The sequence below is a fragment of the Polypterus senegalus genome, chromosome 14, assembly GCF_016835505.1.
Source record: "Polypterus senegalus isolate Bchr_013 chromosome 14, ASM1683550v1, whole genome shotgun sequence".
In the NCBI taxonomy this organism is placed as follows: Eukaryota; Metazoa; Chordata; class Cladistia; order Polypteriformes; family Polypteridae; genus Polypterus; species Polypterus senegalus.
The window spans coordinates 104,801,801-104,826,093 of record NC_053167.1 but is presented as its reverse complement, the minus strand read 5'-3'; the positions used below and the strand labels follow the sequence as shown (position 1 = coordinate 104,826,093).

Below are 24,293 nucleotides of genomic sequence, written 5' to 3'. Positions count from 1 at the left end.
TATGACTTTACATTCAGACTTTACTATTAGTCACTATTTTCTATAATGTATTTCTTTTACTATTTTCTATTACCACTTTGCTTTTACATTTCTGTACTTTGTACATCTTGGGTGATTGAGGTAATAAAGTAGATACAGGGCACCTGGCCTGGGGGTCTTGCCACTTTCTTTCTCACAGGTTAGAAAGCTGACGAAGGATGCTCTCAACAGAGGACACCATGCTGGGAGTAACGCATCACTGACTGGTAAGTGGAATTGCCTCCATGTGTTTAGGTAATTCTCAGAGACCAGGATGTCCCAGCTTTTAATTCTAGGTTATATTTGTGGATACTGTGAAGGGATGACAGCCTGTATGTGTCTAGGTTATACTTGTGGACTGAGGTGGCCTTTAACCACCCGTATGTTGTTCACACTGAGTCTAGCGAAATCCTATGTAGATCACTGAGGAGTGGCAGGCTCTGCAGGCATCGCTCATAATCAGTGCTTAAGTGGACAGGGTCTGTGTGTGTTGATCTTAGGGTGTGAAAGAGGGCTCACACATAATGAACTTAATAATCTCCATTAACCCCATAATAATGTAACAAGTTATTTCTTAACTACCAATTTTTCCACCCTATGAATAACAGAATTGATTTGAAGGCAAATTGTACACCTCAGTCTTTTTTATATTCTTGGATAGATAGATATACATATGAACATCTGAGGTTAAAAAGAACTAGAAGATCAATATAGTACAGTTATTTTGCTTCTCACATACAGTGGATTCACATAAATCTTGATACACCGGCTAATGAAGCTTAGCTTCTTCAAGTAGCACTTAGAATGGCTTTTAATTTTCTAAATATTCAAGCCAATATCAAATAAAAATACAGTGTATCCCCAGAAAGGTGCAATGATCTTGTAAAAATGAACATACTGTGATGGACAGCCGGCGGTTCAGTCCGGCCAGGACGTCCCTGAAAGAAAAGAATGGAGGAAGGCAGTCTTTTCAGGGCACTGCATCCCCCAGGACGATAGGTGGCAGCTCCCCTGGATGGCAACGGTTCCCCGGGTTCCCTCAAAGCATCCTGGGATGTGGAGTCCATTTCCTCAGCCCTGTCGGGTGTCGTGGGGGCAGCCAGGGGGAGCTCACAAAGAACCTGGGGACTACTACTGGTAGGACAACCTGGAAGTACTTCGGAGTAACGAGGACAGAACCCCGCAGTACTTCCGAGCTACTTGAGAACTAATGATGTGTTGTTTGACTTGGAAGAACAGGAGGAACACTTCCGGGTCGAGGACTATTTAAAGGACTGGTCGAGGCCCAGCAAAGAGTGCCGGAGTTAGGTGGTAGACTGACGGAGCTGCTGGGAGGAGTGGAGGATTGTGATTATTGATTATTGTTTATTATAATTGTGATTGAAGAATTGTGGCAAGTGTGGTGCATTGTGCACTGTATTTGAAGAAAAATATTAAAATTCTTCTTGGTGCTTTTTACAAGTGTGTCTTGGACGTCTGTCTGGTGGGTTTCACGGGGCAACAGCGACCCCTAGCGGCCACAGTACATACATGGGACACCATTTGGGCCAACACACAACATTAATTGTTAAAAATTTCCTGTTTTCTCCTTTTTGTTTTTAATGAAATAGTCTGAAGTGATCAAAGGGAAAAATTGTCATAGACATGTGAATGTAGATTGAATTAAGTCTCAGCTAAATCATTTTTTCTTACTTGAGATTCAAGGACTGATCAATACCACTAGCTTCCTAATCCTGTCTGCCTCTGCTGATCTGTGGATGTTAAGAAGAAATATTACTTAAAGCAATTAATTGTGGCCAGAAATTAAAGAGCAGATTTCCAAAACTCTTAATTCATTTTAGCCATCAGAATGGTAATATAAAGACAAGATTCTTTTGCTCCTTCAGCCCACCTGGGGCCTCATGTATAACGCCGTGCGTAGAACTCGCACTATAACATGGCGTAAGCACAAAAGCCGAAATGTGCTTACGCACAGAAAAATCCAGATGCAGGAATCTGTGCGTACTCCAACTTCCACGTTCTTCTGCTACATAAATCCCGATCAGCGTGAAAACTAACGCGCTGCACGCGCATTATGTAACGCCCCAAATCCTCCCAGAATTACGCCTATTTGAATATGCAAATCAATATAAATCGCCCTTAAGCGCAGCCTTCTGTGAAAAGACAATGGGAAAAGCACGGGGGAAAATATAAGAATTTCAGCGAATACCAAGTGGAGGCAAATGAAAAACATACTATTTGTTCAAATAAACCGTGGTATAATCAACAAAAGGAAGTTGATCGAGTGACATAGCGTGTTGGAGAAACTTGAAAGCTCACATTCACAAATCGCACAGTGCCGGAAATAAAAAAGAAGTCACATATCAAAGTCGCCGTGAAAAGCCGAGTTGTAAGCCCACTGTCTGAGTGTCATATGAAAGCTTATTAGGGTACAGAGAAAAAGGCACACAGTGAGGAAAAAGCACAAATGTCAACTTCAATCTCGACATTTCCACTTTAATCAAGTAGTTTATTTTGTCATTAAAGTAGAACATCATAAATTTCATCTTAAAATCGTTTAATTAACCAGTTTCTCAAATCACATCGTAATTAAAGTAGCACGTTAAATGCTTTGTTTTGTATTTGATCTTCTATGTGCTCTGTGTGTGTGAATCACTACTTGCTTTTAAACCGGCTCTCTTCCTCCAACTGGACACAGAATCCATTACATTCGTGATATTACAGTTCTCTGAATAACTAAAATACTGAGATGTATACGTGATATCATTTTCATGATGATAGGAGTTAAAGCACGTTATTAAACATGTGTTTCACTTCAATGAAATAATTTATTGCAGCAGTACAATCAGGGGCGGCTCTAGGCTTGTGGTGGCACTGGGCAGAGGAAGAATCGGTGGCTCCTTCCCGCCCGCCAGTAAGGTAGCTTATGCACAGTGGATGGCTGCATAGCCGCCTCGTGCTCATGACACAAGCATTTAACTTTTGCCAAATTTGTCGCTGTGTTTTTAGCTGTGTTGTTATTTTCTCTTTCTGTTTTATATTCAATATATATTGGCGTAGCCGTCACTGCAGTCAGTGCTTTTCTTTCCCCAAGTAACCGATCGCCATACAATCAGCTCTGTAATAGACGTTAAGCCATCTGTAAGCTTAGAGCGGATTCTTCAAAACGTTTAAAGAACATTGAAATATCTTCGTAGTACATGTTTAATTATTCTATCCTTAATGACACTCCCAGTGAAGAATATAGATTATTTAAATGAAGTTAAAGTTTTATCTGTATAATTTAATAAACATATTTTGCTGAATTTCACCTTATAAATGATATCGTTTCTGTTTCTGAACCGCGAGGTCCGTACAGGAAAGGCTTTAAAACATTTTGCAGTGGCTGAGACAGCGTGTCCTTGAAGCTGTATACCGATAATTCCCTTTCCGATCAGCTGCTGCTGTGATTCACACTCAGATACAGTGATATAAATACTCTGAGTGGTGCAGTGAGAGAAATATTGAAAAAGATGATCCGCTGTGGCAACTCCTAACAAGAGGAGCTGAAAGAAGAAGAAGAAGAAGAAGAAGTGAGAGTAACAACGCTAAAGCAGTTATGGTATTTAGAATACTATGGCTGTTCCCTCTACCGTTATATTGTTACAAGTTAATTACAATCAGATGCATTACACTAATAAACAATATGCGGTTAGTTTCGGTGTATTTATAAAGCGCGTCAGGAAAATAAGGTGTAACCACACAGGAACAGTAGCACTGCTTTGACGCTGGGTGCCACCAGTCTGCAAAACCGAGCGAAGAAATTGCGTACGACAAGGCATGAGGTACCGTGGAAAAGTGCGTGGATTTACGCCAAGTGTAGGTTTTATACATTGCGATTTGAATGTGGAAGAGTTCTTACGCAACGTTTCTGTGCGTACGCACTGTTTATACATGAGGCCCCTGATGAGTGTCACCCACTGCCTCCTGACTCCTGGAGGTGAGATGGAGTGGCTCCTTTTATCTCAGACCTAGGAGTACTTCCGGTGATAGGACACAGTCCATTGGAATGACTTCTGGGTCAGGAGGAAGTGCCATGAAGCTGGGATTTTAAACCCCTGCAGCACCCTGTGGTAAGTGGTCTGTGGCACTGTGCTGATTTCAATTAAATAATTGTGTACCCACAAGAGTGCAGGCTCTAATCAGGCAATGGCGTGCTTCACTCAGAGTATGACTGGGGGTGCCTGCCTGATCGTGAAGACACATGTGAGTGAGCTCCTTAGGCAGGTGCCTCACTAATTCCTTGGGGAGAGTAGTACATTCGCATCTGTGCTCCGTGAGGTGCATTAGTATAAGAGGAGCCTAAATGAGGCAGAGGGGAGGAAAAAAAAGAGACAGAGACATGAGAACAGCAGGACAAGTCAGGCAGTGTGGGCGCAAGATAGTGCAGTTGTAGTCCCACAAGGGAACGAAGGATCAGCACTCTAGGGTTGGATCATCTCCACTGGTTAATTGTTGAGGACTGGGGACGATTGAGGTGGCACCCTACCCTAGGGATCCAAGGTACATCAGGGGTACAAGAAGGAAGATGGGAGGACAACTGACCCCAAGCGTTCTGACCAGTGCTGATTGAAGGCCAACATAGGAGTCAGCTAGTAAGGACCACAGCTGCTTGTGCCTCCACTGGCTGAGCAGGCAATTTGAGAGGTGCTGAGCTTGTCTGACAGAATATAAAAGATGTTGATGTTTATCTTGTTTTAATCTGGATTTTTAACTCATGGACAGTCACTGTTTTAAAGGATTATTTATTTATTGAAGAGTTTTGAGCACTGTTTTTGATTGTTCTTAATAAAAGCACTGGAGCACTTTTGCACCAACCCCTTGCTTTGTGTGTTGTGTTCTCACCCACTGGCTCTTCCTTTGGGTACGTTATCGGTGGTAGAGGGTTTAAGAGGCTCCTCAGAAGGATGCGGTAGAATGGGGCTGACCCGCACCTTCATATACCCCCAGAGAACCCAACAGGGCGGTACTCCAAGACTCAAGCTCCCAGCATACCCTGTAGGTATCCAAATGATTACTGAAGCCCTGGGATGCCTTCGTCTAGTGAATTGGGGGGCAAAATATTCACTCGTATTAACTCCCCTCCAAACCCACATCCTTCCATTGCACTAGCCTCCTGTTCAATCTACTAGGACTATACTGTACATTCTAGTTCGAGCAGATATGCATCTCTTCTTATTTCTTTTCATGCTATCACATGGTCAGTCAGACATACTTAATATAGTATCATTTTTTAATTCAGCTCATTGGGCTATGGAACTTTTGTAAATGCCAGTTTCATTGATGAATAAATGCAGAATACAGTTTGTCTCATTAGTGAAGAATTGTCTTCAAGTGGCCATTTCAGATACTTTTTTACAGTTGCCCATAATTATGCAAATTTAGCCTAAGCAATGATATGAAAATGTTTTAACCTTTTTGTTGGATAAACAGTTTTGAAAAAAATTGCATTAACTCCAAAATGAACTGAGTGGGTTGTAAAATTAATGGAAGGTGGCTGAATTGATGGAGAGATGGATAGAAAGACTGATGGATATAAACCAGTGGGCATATTTTCCCTGTTACTGTCTTTTAATTAATAAATTCTTAATAACTTACATATTCAAATTTTCTGCTATACTGGTTACTTAATTTACTTGACATATTTAAAACTCTATAAAGGTTTACAGTCCATGACCAGCTGACTTTATTAAGCCAATAGCTGCAAAAGCAACAAAATGGCTAAATACTCAAAGAAAATGTGCATCAAATGCTATAAAACATTCAACAGTTGAAAACAAACATAAAACAACAGCTCTGTCACATTGTGTTACTGAATGTATTCAATGTTTAATAAGAGACAAAAAGGCAAAGATTACCTTTGTTCATTGACCCAATATTTGCTCTTTAAGCTGCAAACAAAACAAAGATGTTAGCCATGTTCAACAAAAAAAATACTTTTTTCAATATAGAAACAATAAACATTTACTTATAGGACAAGTGTCACATTGAAATTCAAAAATTTGAATTCTAAAATGTCATTCCTTGGATGAGCAGAAAATTTAAATTAGAATTGTGAAAATGTTCCAGTATTCCTCCTGAATATTGACCAGGAATTGAGCAGAATGGCAAGATTGTGAACTTGAAAAAGGAAAAACCTGACTATGAAAAAAGGAAGAATGAGCACAGGGAAGGGTAATCAAAGGTGAAAGGGCAAGGTGACAACCACCCAGATGACATGGAAGATCCCAGTATCTGGCCCGATACGGGTGCCATCTACTTTTAGTGGCTCTGTGTTTTACATGTTGGAACTTTCAAGTCACTGCACAATGTGACATATTGAGGGCACCCAAGGAGACCACACTATGCTTTCTAAGCTAACAAGCAACATCAGGGATTTATCTTATTTTAGTAAGATAACTAGTGGAAAAATGAGAAACACCGGGTTCAGTCCAGTGTGTTAGGTCTTTTAACAGAATCTCAGGTCATGGGGTGCATGGACAAAGTAGGAGGATAGTGGGACATATTGGTATCATTATATTGGAAGGCCATCCACTTTGCTTAAATTATAAGAGATTCTAGCTGAAAAACCTGATAGTGAAAGGCTTCTAAATTGACTGTATTCTGCCAGAGCTAACAGAGCTAAGAAGTGAGAGGAGGAGGAATTGGAGAATAAGGATGAGGAGAGCTGTGTGGAGAGGAGTGAAGAAAACAGGGGAAACAGACTAACTGCCCCCAGTAAATAGTAAGGAATCCTGGCCCTGAGTGGGCAGCTAGATGTGAGTAGTTTTAATTTTGAGCTATACTTGTGTCACTCTCTTTGTAACTCACATTATTATGATGGTTACTATTTACCATTTAATCTTTCATGTTGGGTTTGTGGAGTTTGGTGAAGCCACAAACTGGGGAACAATTTTTAATGCCAGAGGATTGCATTTAGAGATAGCATTTAAAGATACCATAGTTGAATTAATGGACAGATGCTGTTAGTTTCCATTTATGTTATTCAGATTATACTTGTTTTCTGTAAATGTAAACAAATCTGTGTCTTTCTGAGTACTAATTCTGCATTTAGTAAGTTTTAAAATTTACACTTGCATTTCACATTTCTACAGTGCCTACACTCAGTGAAAATAATAAACTGAATTGAACTGAATCTAAATGAGATCTCGACTCAGATCATCTGATGCAACAATTTATCCCAGAGAGTGGTTTCGTGATTGCACTAAGCCATCTGAGAATTTAAATAACTTTTGAAACCAGAGCTAAAGTGAACAAGCCAAGCATTTTCAGTTCTCATTGGTCTTACTTACCAGACCTAAACTTTAACACAATGCTTATATCACACAAATCCCACTTTACTTTGACAGGTCATGTCTGCTGTCAACTTGCAGCTAAGTGCTTCAAAACCTCAGGAGTCCAGTGCCAGCTGCATTCTCAACGCATGGACCGTTTGTTTGCTAAGTATGCTGCCACTTGTTTCACTCAGCTAACAGCTAAGCTAATTCTGTCCCCATGTTTGGTTCTTGTGCAAAAACACCAGCAGCCTCACTGCCACCAAAAAGATGTTTGATTTAATTACATTAAATTAGATTTGTCTTAGATGGCCCTGCATACTTGTCATACAGCACAGGGTATCCCAAAAATGGTTGATTACAAAACGTATTTAATCAGGACTTATTTACATGAAGTCACACTTATTTGGAAATGTCTGTCTTTAGATCATTGTGTTATTATGTTAAGACACTAAAGTTAATACTGCTGCCTTATAGCTCCAGGGGCCTGAACTGAATTTGTGACCTGATCACTCTTCAGCTGGCATTTTCAAGTTCTCTTAGTGTGTCTGTGAGTTTCTGTCAGGCACGCCACACCACGTACCTTAAAAGCTGCTCGTTATTTTAACTTTCATCTCAAAGGTGGCATGATGTGAATGAATGTGGGTGTACGCTTCATGATGGACTGGCGTCTCTTTTATGTTTGGCTCCTGTCTTGTGTCCAATGCTGCCAGGGTGGTCTCTGACTTTATCCATTTTAGAGAAAGTGAATGGATATCATTTTAGCAGCTTTAAGTAGCACATTTTTAGTTTACTTGTGTTAGTCATTCTTATATGTGTTTTAGTAATCCTTGGGTTTTGACAGATGAAAGAGAAAAATGTTACCATTTTATATTCTTGATTCCTTTCCTCACAAATCTTGGGCTAGATCTCGTTTTTTGTAGGTCATACTTTGTCTGTTCACCCTTGATTTCATTAGGTAAGCCACTCCTAAATAAACTAACTAAAGCAGCATCTCCTTAGCCAGAATCTGCAACAAATGTCTTGAAAGTAACAATAAAATATTCAATAGGTTTTTTGAAGATTTACCATACTGTATATACTCATGGATAAGTTCTCCCGCGGATAAATCGGGACTTGATTTTACCATATAATTTCTGGTATTTTACAATGTCAGTCGTATAAGTCGAATGTGGAAAACTCATGCTATTGGTCCAAGATTTTATGATCTGCTAACGCCCACTTGAGAGAGTAACCATGGAGCATACTGCCTTTTTGTTTCTATGTACAAGCAGTCCCCGGGTTACGTACGAGATAGGGACTGTAGGTTTGTACTTAAGTTGAATTTGTATGTAAGTCAGAACAGGTACATTATTTTAATAAATGCTATTGCTGACTGACTGTAAACCAGTGCTCTGCCAATGAATGAAGTTTCACCTCTCTCTGACCATTTTATTATTTCTACGTTATTTTCAATGGTGATGATTTTTCTCTTCTTTACTGTATCACCAGCACTTGCATCAGATTTGTGTTTCAGAGACATTGTTGAAGGGTGAAGACAAAAGGTGAAGATGAGCTCTTCTGCACAGCACTGTACACGTTATCACAGCAGGAAGGCACCAGACATCAAAACGTCTGATGTATAGGGTGATCCAGATCTAATCATGCAATTTTCATTACGCTATAACTTATTCAGTTTATTACATAGAAAATCACCCGAAAAATCCCAGACCTTCGAGAAGTGTGCAAACTGACGACATGAAGAATCATCTTGGCGCCGAACTGGAATCGTCCCTGCATAAATCAAAGTCATCCAGATGATCTGTATCTGCATAATTAGATCTGGACCACCCTGTACTGACAAGAGACAACTTCCTGCTATGTGTGTAACAGTACAAGCAGGCTTGCTATTGAGAATGAATGGGGGCGGCGAGGGGCGGTTCATCACCAGCCCACCTCACAGTCACCTCCACTACAGTATGCTGCCTGCAGTGTCCGCCGCACCACCGCCTCCATTCAACACGCAGCCATCCAAGGCACACTACAATGCTACCCCCGACTGCCCTGTTCACCCTCAATGGCCTGCGTTCAGCCACAACTGGGTCACCGCTTGCAGCATTACCAGCCGCCGACCGAGAATGAACGGGCAGCCGTGTGTGGTGGGCGGGCAGCGAAACCGCTTGTCACCAGGAGCCGCCCGAGGGATGCTACACTGCACGAGCAGCGAAATCGCTCCCCTCCAACCTCTGTCTAGTCACCGCTTGCAGCGTTCCCAGGCTGAAGATGACGGAGCGGCAGTTACTGAGGCGCATGCGACGCAGCTGCGGCCCTGTTCGTTTGTCGTAGGTTGGGTGTCCGTAACCTGGGGACTACCTGTATTGTTCATATGTGACCACACGGTAATACCTGAACTATTCTGAAGCAACGTTTGCACTGATTTGTGTTTTTTGTAACTCACACCCTAATACATCTCTATCGTAAGAGCATCCCTTATCTATGATGGAGCATTCGATCAGAAGAAAATATCAAGCTGGTTTTAAATTAAATGTCATTGAAGTAGTGAAAGAAATTGGTAACTGTGCTGGTGCAACAAAATTCGATGCGTCTGAGAAACTGGTGTGAGATTGGAGGAAGCAAAAAGATGTAAAAAAAAATGTAAGTGTTGCATTTTTAAACGGGTGTATAAGTCGGGGTCTGATTTTATGATCGATTTTTCAGTTATACACGAGTATATACGGTAATCATTTATTGTGTGCAGTACAAGTTCTGTCTAGTTTTTGAAAAATGCATGCAAATACCTTCAGTTTTTTTGCATAAAGAGCAGTGGCCCATTCAAGTTGCTTGTCTGTTAGAAGGGACACAACAAGGCTATTTTAGCACAATCAGATGAGTAAGCTTGGGGTTGCAGATCAAAAAATCTCCTCATACTTATTTATAAAATCTCTGAATTTTTTAAAACCCCAGAAAATCACTCCAGGTGCAGAATTTGAGGTTTATGAATACAAGTGTTAACAGATTGATTATTAGCTTGTCATGTTCACTTACAGGTTGCTACTTCATTTGTTAAAATGTAGTACTATTGTAGCAGACTTATTATGTTGTTCCTTAATAGCTTCACACCCCTCGAGTAAGCTCTGTAATAAAATGTATCATCTCAGAGTCACTCATGATACCGCAGTATGTTGAGGACATTCTGGAGTGCCTGGAAATTATTCCGAGCATCAGGAGATGATACATGATACTTGAGACATGATCTGGGAAAACAATGAGTCCAAACCATGAGATATAACAAATCAGGCAACTAGGAACCAAAGGACAAAGGAATAACTCGAAAGTCAGAATGAAGCCAAAACAAAAATATACAATCTTACTGCTTGGTACCTAACTGAAAGACAAGCTACGTAATGCTAAGAGATATTTTCAAAGCTGTTTTATCCGCTGTGGCAGGGGTGTCAAACTCCGGGCCTGGGGGGCCGCAGTGGCTGCAGGTTTTCATTCTAACCCTTTTCCTAATCAGTGACCAGTTTTCACTGCTAATTAAGTTCTTTTCCCTTCATTTTAATAGCCTTGTTTTTAAGGATTCAGTCCACTGATTTTATTTTTTTCTTCATTAAATGACAGCCAAATAGAAATGAGATGTTAAACGAACCAACAGATGACCAGCTAAACTGGGATTTCAAACTCCAACCAATTTCTCAATAAGAGGCCGATTCTTGATGTTTATTAAACCCGTCATTTAATTCCATGGCTTGTTGCTGCTCTCATTCTGCCACAGCAGACATTTCCAAAGCTGTTGATTTTTCAAAATGTTTTAGTGACCTGAGAGATCAACCTTACCGAGATCTTGACCTTTCTTTATTTTCAGATATTGTGTGATGATCTCATTATTGCTTGCCCGGTAATTAAGTAAAACGGAACAACTAAGGGGCCCGAGTCAAATTAATTAAAACTAAGGCAAAAAGCAGCAAAAACTGGTCACTAATGAAGAAGATGGTTAGAATGAAAATCTGCAGTCACTGCGGCCCTACAGGAGTGGAGTTCGACATGCGTGCACTAAGGGATAATGTATCAAATGATCAATGCAATATTTATATTGTCACTTCCGTGACACCATCAGCATGACATACAAGGCATAACATAAATAAACCAAAATAACATGTTAACATTTTTCAGCTTTGTCACTTTAATTCCAAGTGCAAAAAACATCAGGATTAGAATCTTTACATGTCAAAACCCTACAATACACAAAAAATACATCAATAAAAACATCTGATAATACACCACTGGTCTGTGGTTGCCTGGTCAATGAACCCACGGATAATTTGTTAGAGTCTATAATCTAAATAATAATAAATTATAGAAATTTTAACTTATAGTAATGCAGTATTCACTTTAATCTTAAAAACATTTATTTTCTTCATTTTACTGTTAGGTGAATAAAGAGTACCTGGTCTTAATCAACGTTGGATACGTTTTCACAAGGTAGTCAGAAATATTTCTGTTTGTCAGATTAAGTACAACATCAGTGGTAGGCTGCATTCTCTGGAAAACAAGTAGATTAACCAAGAATATACCTGATCAATATGATGTACAGTACTTCTTTATAGTTATTACTGCATGACAGTAAGCATTATTTGCAGAAGAAATTAGTATATTTGAATAAATAGAACTTTAACAGAAGCAGAAAAACCAATGGAAGAAAATGGTACATGCTGATACCAACCTGGTTAAAAACACCTAGAATGTGAGTAGCAGAGATAGAACAAATATATATAAGGAAAGACAAACAATATAAAGAAAGAAAATAGCCTCACAAAATTAAAGTGCTTCTTTTTTTAGGGAAGAGTGCTATCTCTGAGGCTAGGGCCATTAACCTGTAATTGCTTCATCCTAGTTATGACATTAATTGGCATCCAGCCCTGCAAGCAGGTACTCCAACTTACTGGCAAAACTAGGGGGCTTGGTGACCGCATTGGGACTGCGGCCACGAAAAAAACCTCACACTGTTTCAGTGTGGTGCTGAGGTGTCACCAGGTGGTTAGCCGTGTGGCGGGTGCAGCAACTCGCTATCAGTGCCTGCTCCCAACCTCTCTCTTTCTTTTTTCAATAAAAAACAGAATCAAAACAAAAGCCTGGACCACAAGCTGTACTGCATATTCTGTCAGATACCATTTGCTTGTTTTTAAAGTTCACAATGAAAGCTTTCAAAACAGTGGATGTTTCAAACATTTTAGGTAGCAAAATTAAGAACATAAAAAAGATGACATACTGTTCAGTTATAAAAATCAGATGCTAGGTCATGGCCACCACAAAGTAATATACTGTAGATTAACGTAATTATTCAACCAGATAACGACATGATGTCATATTACGATAATGCGACACATCGAGAATCACAAAACGACAGCATCTATGTCACAAAATGGCATAAATAAAAAAAACAATGGGAAAATAAGCATGATAATAAATATCCCGACAGATCCATCTTGTGTCATTAAAATGTACCTGGGATGGTGGCACTCCCCCAGCTCCTGGAGTGCATTCTGGGAGCATTTTTAATTTCTTCATTGTGCTGCATTGGCAAGAAGGTGAGGGATTAGCTGAAGTCCAGTTTTGACTCTGAAGGATGCTGATAACAGATGGAGGAAGATTTGGACTTTCCCAGCTACTCGCAATGCTGCTGCAGGTATAGTTTCTAAAGAAGTAGAAGTAAAATTACACTTAAATACCAGGTAATACCCCTTGACTGTTCAAGCAACTACACAATAGACAACAAATAAGGTGTCATACTAAATGTACATATTAGGTTTATAAAATCAAAAATGAACAAAATAGTGTATGAGAAGGCTTAACAAACTTATTTTAATACAGGGGGTCCTCGGGTTACAACGTTTCGAGTTTACAACACTCACTTCCATAAAAACTTAAAAAAATTGAGACATGAGAAGGAATAAAGGTAAGAATTGTTTTACACTCATTTTTTCTGTTACTACAGTACAGTGTACAGTACAGTATATTTATGTCCTTTTCTTTTTTCTCACGCTTAGATTTTGTGTATTTATGTTCTAGATTATGATTTTGCAAATGTGTTAAGAGAGGTAAGTGACTTAGGCTAGAGCAGTGCTTCTCAATTATTTTCTGTCATGCCCCCACCTAGGAAGAAGAAAACATCTTGCGCCCCCTGCGCAACTATAAATAGTATCATTTGTCTATAAAATTGTTATAAGTACACCTCTGCATAACACTGTATCCTTATTAACGTATAAGAGAATAAAAAAAGAAAGAAATATGGACCAATTTACAACAAAGAATAGCTTTATTACATGTAACAGAAAAGATTTAAAGTGCATTCTAAATTGAAAAAAAATTTAAAATAAAAATAAAAAAGCATGTTCCCCGAGGTCAAACGCGCCCCCCTTGACGGAGCCACGCGCCCCCCTAGAGTGTGTTTCGACTTACACCAAAATTCGGGTTACATCACTGTTGTAGGAACGGAACTGTGTCGTAACCCGAGGAAACCCTGTATCTTTAAATATAATACACTACCGTGGCTGTCCGTTTGTCTGTCCAGGATTTTATTTAAAATCACCTGTAGCTCGCAAACCGTTTCACTTATTGAGCTGCAATTTGGTACACTGTCCGCTTGGGTGATGATTGACCTCCAAGGTTATTCCTCTTTTTATCTCCATTTTATTTTATTGTAGAATTAACTGTCGGCAGCAGCCAGCAGGGTGGCTGTGCGGCGCATGAGTATGGGCACTGTTCTCATCCCTACCACCTTCTCCGACACTTCCCCTATCTCTTTATATCTTAAATCATTCTTGAGGCAGATTGAAGACTTAAGTGCCAGCTTAAGTGGAAAATTAAAGAAAACATATGAAGTAATTACAACTCAATCACTGACTTAATTAGTTTTAACACAAAAAGATGCTGACGAAAGAAGAGAAGAAGCGGGCCGCTAGGGTGGAGAAAAGAAGAGCTGCTCAAGAAGCAGCAAGCATATCAACCTCTGAGCAAACTAATGCTAAACTTACAGAGAAAGAGTCTGAATACTAGGAGTGCTCAAGTCAAGTGTATTCACTGCACGTTATCGTGCAGTGCGCCATTACTGGTAATACATAAATGACATCGGTGTATGCCTAAACTCAAAAGATACCATTTGTATGATGCCCTAAGTTAAGCATTTCTGGACAGTTTGATTCGTTTTGTATAATGCACTTTAGTTTGACTGTTGTCATTATTTTTATAATTGGTTCTCTTTTCTTTATATTAACCCATTTCTTCCAGTACAAGTATGCAGGCAGCAAGAGACAGAATCTAAATAATAATTTTTACTATAACACTATATTGTTTGTATTCTTTTGTTTTTGTTACTAAAATGTCTTAATACATACAGTATATAAAATAATTTTAGATTGTACTTCAGGGTTTTAGATCGTACTGTAATAATTTGTTGTTGAAAGTCTAATGCACAAAAAATAATGGTCATATATGGTACCAGATGATTTGTTCTGGTGGCTTCTTCAATGTCAGATCCAAAATTGTCATTTTTTGAAGGACAAAAATCTTTGATTTGATGTACTAAGATGCTGAACTCTTGCTGTTATTGTCCATATAACTAAACAGAAATTCTTTCATTTGCTCTTTCGTCTTCTTAAAATATGTTGTCCTTGATAATCTGACATAATCAATAATCTTGGGACTTATATTTTTATTTTTTCCATAATAGATGCAAAGTAATGCACAAATTTCCAATAAAAGTAAAAACATAGAAATTAAATTGGGAACTAATTTGTGTCCAGAAATAAAATGTAATAAACTCTGTTCTGTAAAGTGCCCCTTCTCCCCTTTCGAGCCACTGCTTACCAAAACGTCTGTGGATGTCACAGAATTAGGAAGTGATCCCAAGGTGTTACGATGGCCATTGATACACTAGAGAAATGAGAAGTTATCCTTTCTAAGCATTAGCATCATCATGAGGTATTGAAATCTTCAGTGTCAATTAGTGTCTTGAGGTGCACAGCATTACAACCACACTTGAGGCTCAGGAAAGTGTCAGTATATTTTGATTTTGCTCCACTGAAAGGCTACATTGGAATAAGCGGGCTTGAGATTGTTATGTGTTATACAGTGGATTGAGAAAATAAGCAGACCCCCTCACTTTTTTCACATTTTGTTTGGTTGCAGCCTTGCACTAAAGTAATTTAAATAATTTTTTTTCTCAAAATCAAGCAACACTAAATACCCCAGAATGAAAAAGTGAAAACAGAATTTTAGAAATTTAGCACATCTGCTAAAATTAAAAACCTGTTATCCCCTGTATCACAACCCTGCATGAGGTGAGTGGAAACCTCAGTGTCTGGAATGGAAAAAAGACATAATTAGCACATTTCTATGCGCTTCAATACCCTGATTATTAACAGAAACTGGACTTCTAAAATGCCACCCTTATTCCGATTATAGACATTGTGATATTGGTCTCTGAGAAACCTGATTAACAGATGTAGATTTCTCCACAAATAACCTGACCATGTGGCCATGTGAAGTCCTAACCAGGTTACTGTTCAGGATTTGGTAGTCTACGCATGTCTGTTGCCTGCACATGTATTTACTCCACACACACTTTCAGCTGTCATGAGTAGAAAGGAAATACATTTCCAAAGGCACGTGTTCGGGAAATTCCTGGCTAATTTTCTGGCTAAAGTAGTTGGTTTTAATATTTCAGAATTCACTAAATTTATGTTGATGACCTGAATGTACAGTGCTAAGCTTAGCAACACAATCTCAGGAGCCGTACAGCAGTGTGTTAAAAGTAATGTGCGTTAAGAAGTCTGATTACTTTTTAAAGTAACGAGTAACCTAAAGCAATACTTATCTCACTGAAGTAAAAATACCGTTATTGTTATTGCAGCAACGCTGGGTGTTAGGAAAGAAAGACATGTACCACGTCCTTTGCAGGGCTCAATCACACAGCCAAGCAGAAAAGAGCCAGCAAGTCGGTAACAAAAACCTATAAATGAAACATCTAATTGACTAACCGTATCTATAACACACAAGAAAATGATCACAGACGTCATGCTTATTTTCCGATTCATAGTGGAAGAGGATGATGGTTTAAACAGCTTAGTTATTGGGACAGCTCAACTCTTACTGGGACGGCTTAGCTATTTGCTGAACAAAGTAGCTTGATGGACTGAATGGTCACCTCTCATTTCTCAAATTTCTTCAGTTCTAACTTTTTTCTTACCCAGTTTAATGACGTTGGTGTGTTTTGCCAAAGGAGAACTCCAGAAAATTGCTTGCTCGTGTAAAGGTGGATTATTAAGAAACGAGGTTTCTTCCTTAATCAGGTTATTCCCATAATCCTTTTATGTGTATGCATGTAAAAAACACTGAGTGACTCAAGATCAGTGTGCAAGCACCACACTGTTTAGTGACTGGGCAAGAAAATTAACGTACACTCTTAAAAATACTGGTTCTTTAATGGCACTTGAACTGGGCTGTGTGGTTCTTCATATAACAATTGCATGACAAAGAACCGTTAAATTTTGTGAAGAGTTCCTTCCATATGAAAATAGTTCTTTGACGTTCAAATACAGTAGGTTTCTAGTATGAAGACAAAACAGAAATCTTTAATGTATAGTAGGCTACATAGCAGTGTTTATAATTCCTGTTTGCATTTAAATTCTTAAATATAAAAATAATTCATACATACTTTCCGGAGGTTTTTATGACCCTTTTTTCAGTCTTTGTTTTGAAGTTTAGAATTTTTCTTTTCTGGCACCATTTTGTCTTTCTTTCAGGTGATGCTATATTGAGGTTCACGCATTTCCTGTTGTCAAGGGTATACTTCCCACAATGCACCAGAGTTGTGCGACAGTGACATAATCAGCATAACCACATAAAGGTCACTTTGCACAGCCTTACATTTTCTGCGATTAGATACATTATGTGCGAATTAAGTACTTCATTTTGAGAATTTTTGGGATTAACTTAGATTTTAAGTTTTTAGTGTTACTGGTGTTGTTTCTTTCTTTGACACTGTGCTTTGATTTATCATCTTTTTTCTCATAAACTTTTTTCCTGACCACTTGCTGAAATCCGTACAAGTAGGACGCAAACTGAACAAGAAAACCTGAACTTAGAATGTGTTATTGTATGCAGCAAGGGTTATTAAAATCAGGAACCCATTAGTGTTTCACAAATCTGTTCTCATCTATATTCTTAAAGAAAGAAAGCTTCTTTCTGAAACCTTCATGTGGACAGTTCATTTGTTAACCAAAAATGGTTCTTCCTATGCATAGCTCTGACAAATCACTTTGACACCTTTATTTTGGAAAGTGCAGGCACCAGCATTAAGAACTGTGCCACCATTCCATCTGGAACAAAATCAGAATTCACGTCACTTTCTGGCTACTTTTCTTGTTCCGTGTCTTTGTGACAGCAGGTAAATCTGGACAAACCAAGCCATCATATTCTCATCAATATTTTTCAGCTTCTGCTGGGGATTTCTCAAATGCTCTCAGGTCAGCCCTTTAATGTAATCCCCGAATCCAGGGGTCCTCAATCACAGTCCTGGAGAGCCGCAGTGGCTGCAGGTTTTTGCTCCAACCCAGTTGCTTAATAAAAAGCACTTATTGCTAAAGTAACACTTCTGCTTCACTTTAGTGATTTTGAGCCCTTATTGCTTAATTTTGTCTTAAACAGCTATTTTAATTGCTCCTTATTATCAATAACATGCAAATGACAAGAGAGAGCAGCATTTTTTCCATTTAGCTTATTTACATTTACACCTGTGTGTATTTATCTGCATTATTGGGTTTAATTAAATACTTGGAAGAAAAATGAAGAGAAAAAAGTGAAGGACTGAGAATTACATTTTAGCCTTCAAATCATTTGCATGATAGAAAGGGAAAGAAAATCTAGGATATGAGAATGACCTGACATAGCAGAGTGAATTTAATTTCATAGCTTGTTAGTGCTTTATTGGCAAGAATTGCTTTCTAATTAAGCAACCAGGTCAGAACAAAAACCTGCTGCCACTTCGGCTCTCCAGGACTGGGATTGAGGACCCCTGCCCTAATCATATCCTGAGTCTGCCCCTGTTGGACATGTCTGGTACACCCTGAAGAGAGGTAAGCAGAATACCATTCTATTTACAGACATCACTTCTTCTACTACTACCTGTCAATCCACCGAAACAGTAGTTCTACTCTGAAGTACTCTCATATTGTTAAACTCCACACTGTTCCACAGACAGTAAGCCCAGAAACTCTGAGAAGGGTCCTCACTTCCATCACGTGTGCCCCCACTCTCATTCTTTCACCTATAAGTGTGAATGGGTTAGAGGCTGACTGGTACAAATCAAAGGTTTGTCTAAGGATTTAGCACTTTGCTTATGCAACCAGAGATGGACAGATCTTCATATTCTAGATTTTCATAATGGAAAAGAGAAAATTGAATTTGCAAGGAGCACTTGCTAAAGTTACCACTTATTTTGTTTTTTATTTAGTTTTTGTACTAATTTGACTTACTATTTGGTCTGCATATATATTAAAATTAATGAATAAAATCTATAGTGCAGTGAACCGATTAACTGATTGTTTTGATAAAGTAGTTTTACAGAAAGGTGAGCAAACGTCAATTGAAAAAGCTACAGCAAAAGCATCTGAACCATGCAAATGATCCATTACATCCATCTTGTGGTGAAAATAGGATGCTGCAAGTGAGGAAAGAAAAAGCATCAGCTCATAATGAGCAAATGAAAGAGCTACAGAGCAGGAAATAAATGACATCATGAGCAACTTTGTTGTTTACTTCTGTTTTCTATATAATGACATTCACTTGATTCATGATTTTAATTTAAAAACAAGATAATACGATAAAGATTATTAATATTTAGGAGCACTAAAAGCTTAATTTATCTTTAAAAAAGCCTTATATATACAGTGGATTCAGAAAGTATTCAGACACTTTTACTTTCTGTGCACTTTATTGTGTTGTAGATTTAATTTGAAATGAATACATTTGCCATTTGTGACCATCAATCTACCCTTAATAACAAAGTGAGAACATGCTTATAGAAAGGTTTGCAAATTGATTAAAAATCAAAACCTGAAATCTCTCATTCATATACAGTAAGTATTCAGTTCCTTTGCTGGGGCACTCCAAGTTTGTGGTCAACTGCACCAATTTTGCTATAATTAGGCTATGCTTCAAAAATGGCAAAATTAATCAATTTAAAGTTAAATCTTCAACATGTTATGTGTCTGCATTTGGGAGGCAGCTTAAGGGCTCTGATGATTGTAGTTATCCACCAAACCAGGGGTTGTCACTGTCTTCTAATGCCTTCTTTCTTCCTTCCTCTGCAGAACAGAAGACAGGCAGCCATTCCACCACTGACATCACTACAATTGCCCACCCTCTTGGTCCCGCCCCTTCCTGCCTGGGACCCATGTGACTGGAAGTTTGGCCATATTTTGTCAGTTCTCTGTTGGATTTGCGTCTTAAAAGACGTGTCTATCATTGTTGTAAAAAGTTCAACCAGTTCTTTCATTTTACTTTATACTGAAAGCACTGGCACAACGAGGGGACATGGAGGGCCATTTGAGAGTGCCATTAGCATGTCGCAATGTCATGGATAGATTGCCTGCTATTTTGCAAGTGCTTGAAGAGCTCTCGGATGAGAACAATCCTCAAAGAGCCATTGAAGCAAAAGGCATATTGGCTCAAATTGATGTCAGTTTTGTTGGATGTCTTGTGCTCTTTGTTGAGTGTGTTGAGTGACTCTAATATTTTGTCTGAGATGCTCCAATCTAAATCTGTTGACCACTCTAAGGCTGTTGAACTCATTGACGCACTAAAAGAAACACTGACAAATTATCGCAGTGAGGCTTTTTTTGAAGACCTATGGTCAGAAATACTTAATACGTGTGAAAAGAGTCACATTTCAACAACATTTCACACCCGAAAGCGGTCAAAACAGATGGCTACAAAATTTCAAGATTCCATCGTTACTTCCACACTTGGACAGCATGTAGAACCAGACAACAAGGAGACTTTTCAAGTCAAAGTGTTCTACCCAGACTTGGACACCATGATTGGGGAAATGGAAAGACGTTTCTTTCATTTTACTTTATACTGGGTTATGGATGTGCCCCAAACCTTTTTCTTTGTCGGTTCTGTTCTATAACAAACACAAAAAAAGTGTGCAGAAAGTGAAGGGTTCTGAATACTTTTTGAATCCAGTTTATGTACATTTGTATATTTCTATGTGCATAATGTATACGTATTTGCATGTTTTGTTGAATTTTATTTGTACTTTTTTAAACTATACTAAAACTGTAATGGTCTGTAGTGTTTTGGGTTATGAACTGAATGGGTTGCTTAAAAAAACAGACCCTGAACCCAAAATAACACCTAGGACATTAATTTGGTACAAAACAAAATCACTGAGCATAACAAAAGGAGTAATTCAAGCTACAAAATAATAAGAAACTATTAAATATTTAGTGTAACATGCAAGCCCATGGTCCTAAAATAAAATGCAAATAAAATTGAACATAAAAATAAGTAGCTGTTGACACCTCTTTTCTAAGTAGGTATGTAGTGGTTTTCAAAGAAACCTCAAAGTAAGGATGTAAAAACAGTGCTTTTGTATGGTTGGAAGTTTCTTGATCGTCGCCGTACATTTCTGTTTCGGGGCGTTCTTGCATTCTGTATGCTGGAATTTGTCTGCGACTCAGTTGGCTTGTATTCAGGTTTACTTCTTACTTGTCAATGTGGTTCAGAATCTTGTCTTATTATTGGAGGAAGTAAACAGTAAACAGTAACCTCCCCACACGACTGTCAGCATGCATTTCCATGTCTCTGTCATTCCTGCATTTTGTATCCCACACTTGACATTCAACAGATGGTGCTGCTCTTCTTCTTCTTCTTCCTATTGTGTTCTTCATCACATCATTGGCCTTAATAAACCCAGAATTACTTTGCAGTAATAAACTCATGAGCATAGCTTATTTTCCACTACCTGAATTTTTTTTAAATTTCCAGAACATATCAGATCATAAGCTTTCAAACAAGACTGAAATCAAAGTTCTAGCCCTAGTAGTGAGAGACTACCGTTAGAATTAAATAAATATATATTGTAAGGTTTCTAAACTCTTTTGGGAATCCCCCCAATGGGACAACATACCGAAGAGCATCCCAAAGTGCGATCGCCACGTCTATGGAAGACAGTATATTGGTCGTCTGGGCGTCTGCAGGCTCCCACCGCTGTAGCAGCTCACCACGAAAACAAATCCAAAAAGACTTCATTTGCACTATGAGCACCTGCCGTCAATGGATGATGCCAGGAATATTATAACTGCAGGGAACAGTATTACTTGGCCATTAACCTACCCACAACCCTGCCTGACTGCTATGTCTGTGTATAGGAGAGCGGTAGATCCCGCTACAATAAATAACCATGCTGTTCCTGTTTCAAGCTGAATAAAGCTAGTATTGCTAAAGTACTGAGACTCAGCCTCATATTTTGGGGTGCAAGACAGGGACTCACATGTCACAATATAGAGAGAGAGAGAGATAAACCTGTGCATGACTAACAGTTTTCGTTTCTGATGTCCACCAAAATTCAACCACAAACACTCACTACTTCACCTAGCATACATTTTTCTCTTAAAGCTTTTATCTCTCTTCCCCTGATAGGTAAGCCCAGATAAGAAATAACAACAAGTGAATTTGAAAAATGAACAAATAAACATAAAAATGTCTTTCAAAGAGTAACCTAAGAGTAATCTAATGGCACTCTCAAATGGCCCTCCATGTCCCCTCGTTGTGCCAGTGCTTTCAGTTTTACAGCTTTTGTTCCACAATACTTACTCTATTGGCTCATCACTCATACAGCGAGTTCCAAATCCTGGCCTGTTCAACAGCACATCAGAAAATTGCTCCATTGCTCCACTTCCCGGCTGCTCATTGCTGTGAAATAAGTTAAATGTGCAGATTTTATGTATCAGAAGTCAACTAAGATACAAAGGGGTGACGTCAATTAAAAGAGCCATACGAAACACTAAAATTATACAGGTAACATTTTTAAAACAGACTATTGTAATTAGCAATGAGAGGGAATCATAAAATAACATTTTTGATTAAATTACTTTCACAATGATATGTAAAAGGGTTAATTGTATTAAAGCAACATAATATTAACTGTATAACAAGTAGAATGCCATATTTCTGGAAGTTAACCAAAGTGGATACAATTTTTCTGTTTAGGCTTTTGTACATAATTTTGTAAAGTTACAATGAAAGTTAAAAGAAAATTAATATTAAATAGCATACAATAGAATAGTCAATTCATATAAAGTAGCCACATGAACAGGGAACTAACTGACATATGGTGGAAACACACAAGCAAATGTTCCAGGCAGATTAATGAGAGGAGCCTGAAGTGAGCAGGATGACAAAGGGCATTTAGGAGACCTGACAAAGGAACATGGCCAACTGTCAAATCTAAATGGCTTCTGTAATCCAAGACAGATTATTGTCTTAGCTATGGACAATGAGATAATCATAACAGACAATATGTGGAAATGAAGTGCATCATCAATCACATATTAAAGACCACAGTGGCTGCTCGGCTTTTCTTTTTAGTGTACTAAACTCCTATTTTCACACCTTACTGCACATCTAATCTTTATAAAACTCATACCATATAAGTAGATCTCTTATTTGCTTTATACTGTATTTCCCCAGTCTACTCTAAGGAGGATTTTATTTATTTATTTATTTTCATCATGCCCTCAGTAATCTAAATCTGAGGTGTCAAAAGCTCAGCTGTGAGAGATTCTCAGTAGAATTGGGTACAAAGCAAGAAACAACCCTGTATGGATGCCCACACACAAACACACACACATTCTCATATTGGTTGTAATTAAAGTCGCTAAGTAGCTTGGGTTTGGACTGGGGTGACTCCAAAATATCCCGACATACATTACATCACATGAACATGAGAAGAATGTGTAAACTCGACACAGTGACGGGCTTGGCATGTGAGCCCAAGACACTGGAACACCAACTACTGTGGCTACTAAGAAGGGACAGCCAAATTCAATTAATACAATTAATTATTTTCATGCTTTTAATATTTTGGTTTTGTGTTTTATATTTCACTTTCATTAGAGACTTTTATTATGTTGCAGTAATTTTACTTGTTATTCAGATATCACTCTATCATTATTGTTTATATATTTTATTTGAGACGAGAAGTTATACATCTTTGTAATCTTTTGAGGTTTAAACCTGAACTCCAATGAGTACATTTAAAGCAAAAATATAGAAAAACAGCTTAAAATCATTTCAAAATTATTTTAATGACAGTTTATACACTGCACCTAACCTGAAGAATGTAAACTGCTGGCCATACATCCAGGGATGAAGAACTAGACTGGGATATTCTCCAAAAGGTGGAATGATAACAGTAAAGACCAATGCCAGGAGCACAAAAGTTGCAGGCAAAACAATCTGTTTTGGAAAAAAAAAATGAATGATTGCATGCATATGTTATTTTTTAAGTAAGACAGAGTCATAATCTCTTTTATAGATCCTAAAATATTTTCATATACATACACATGCACATATCTATCTGTTTTTCTTTTGCTATGCCAAACAGGCAAACAGAATGGGTTTGACATTTATGAACTAATTTGCTGAAAATGTAAGGATAAATATGAAATATATGAACTAAGTTTTATTGGTATAGGCTAAATTAAAGAAAATATAAATATATACAGTCTATCTATGCACACATGTACAAATACATATTTATATAAAAATATACACATATTCAGCATTTTGTGGACCCCAGAAGTGCATACAGCCACCCCATCTTGACATAGACAGGAAGAGACACGAGTTTGCCACACAGGACATGTTTATTCACGTGGGGAAGCATTTTTTTTTTGCTCTACACAGAGCACAGTA

The 24,293-nt window shown here is 38.3% G+C and overlaps 1 protein-coding gene across 1 annotated transcript in view; it reads right to left on the bottom strand.

The window, feature by feature from the left end:
- abca4b (ATP-binding cassette, sub-family A (ABC1), member 4b) overlaps nt 1–24,293 on the bottom strand; it is a 327,352-nt gene that overhangs the window by 69,500 nt on the left and 233,559 nt on the right. The window contains exons 30-34 of the mRNA XM_039735801.1: nt 23,710–23,834; nt 22,191–22,289; nt 12,816–13,005; nt 11,758–11,852; nt 5,916–5,948 (exon numbers count right to left, since the gene is read on the bottom strand). Coding sequence (XP_039591735.1) covers nt 5,916–5,948; nt 11,758–11,852; nt 12,816–13,005; nt 22,191–22,289; nt 23,710–23,834 — 542 coding nt within the window. The remainder of the gene's footprint in view (nt 1–5,915; nt 5,949–11,757; nt 11,853–12,815; nt 13,006–22,190; nt 22,290–23,709; nt 23,835–24,293) is intronic.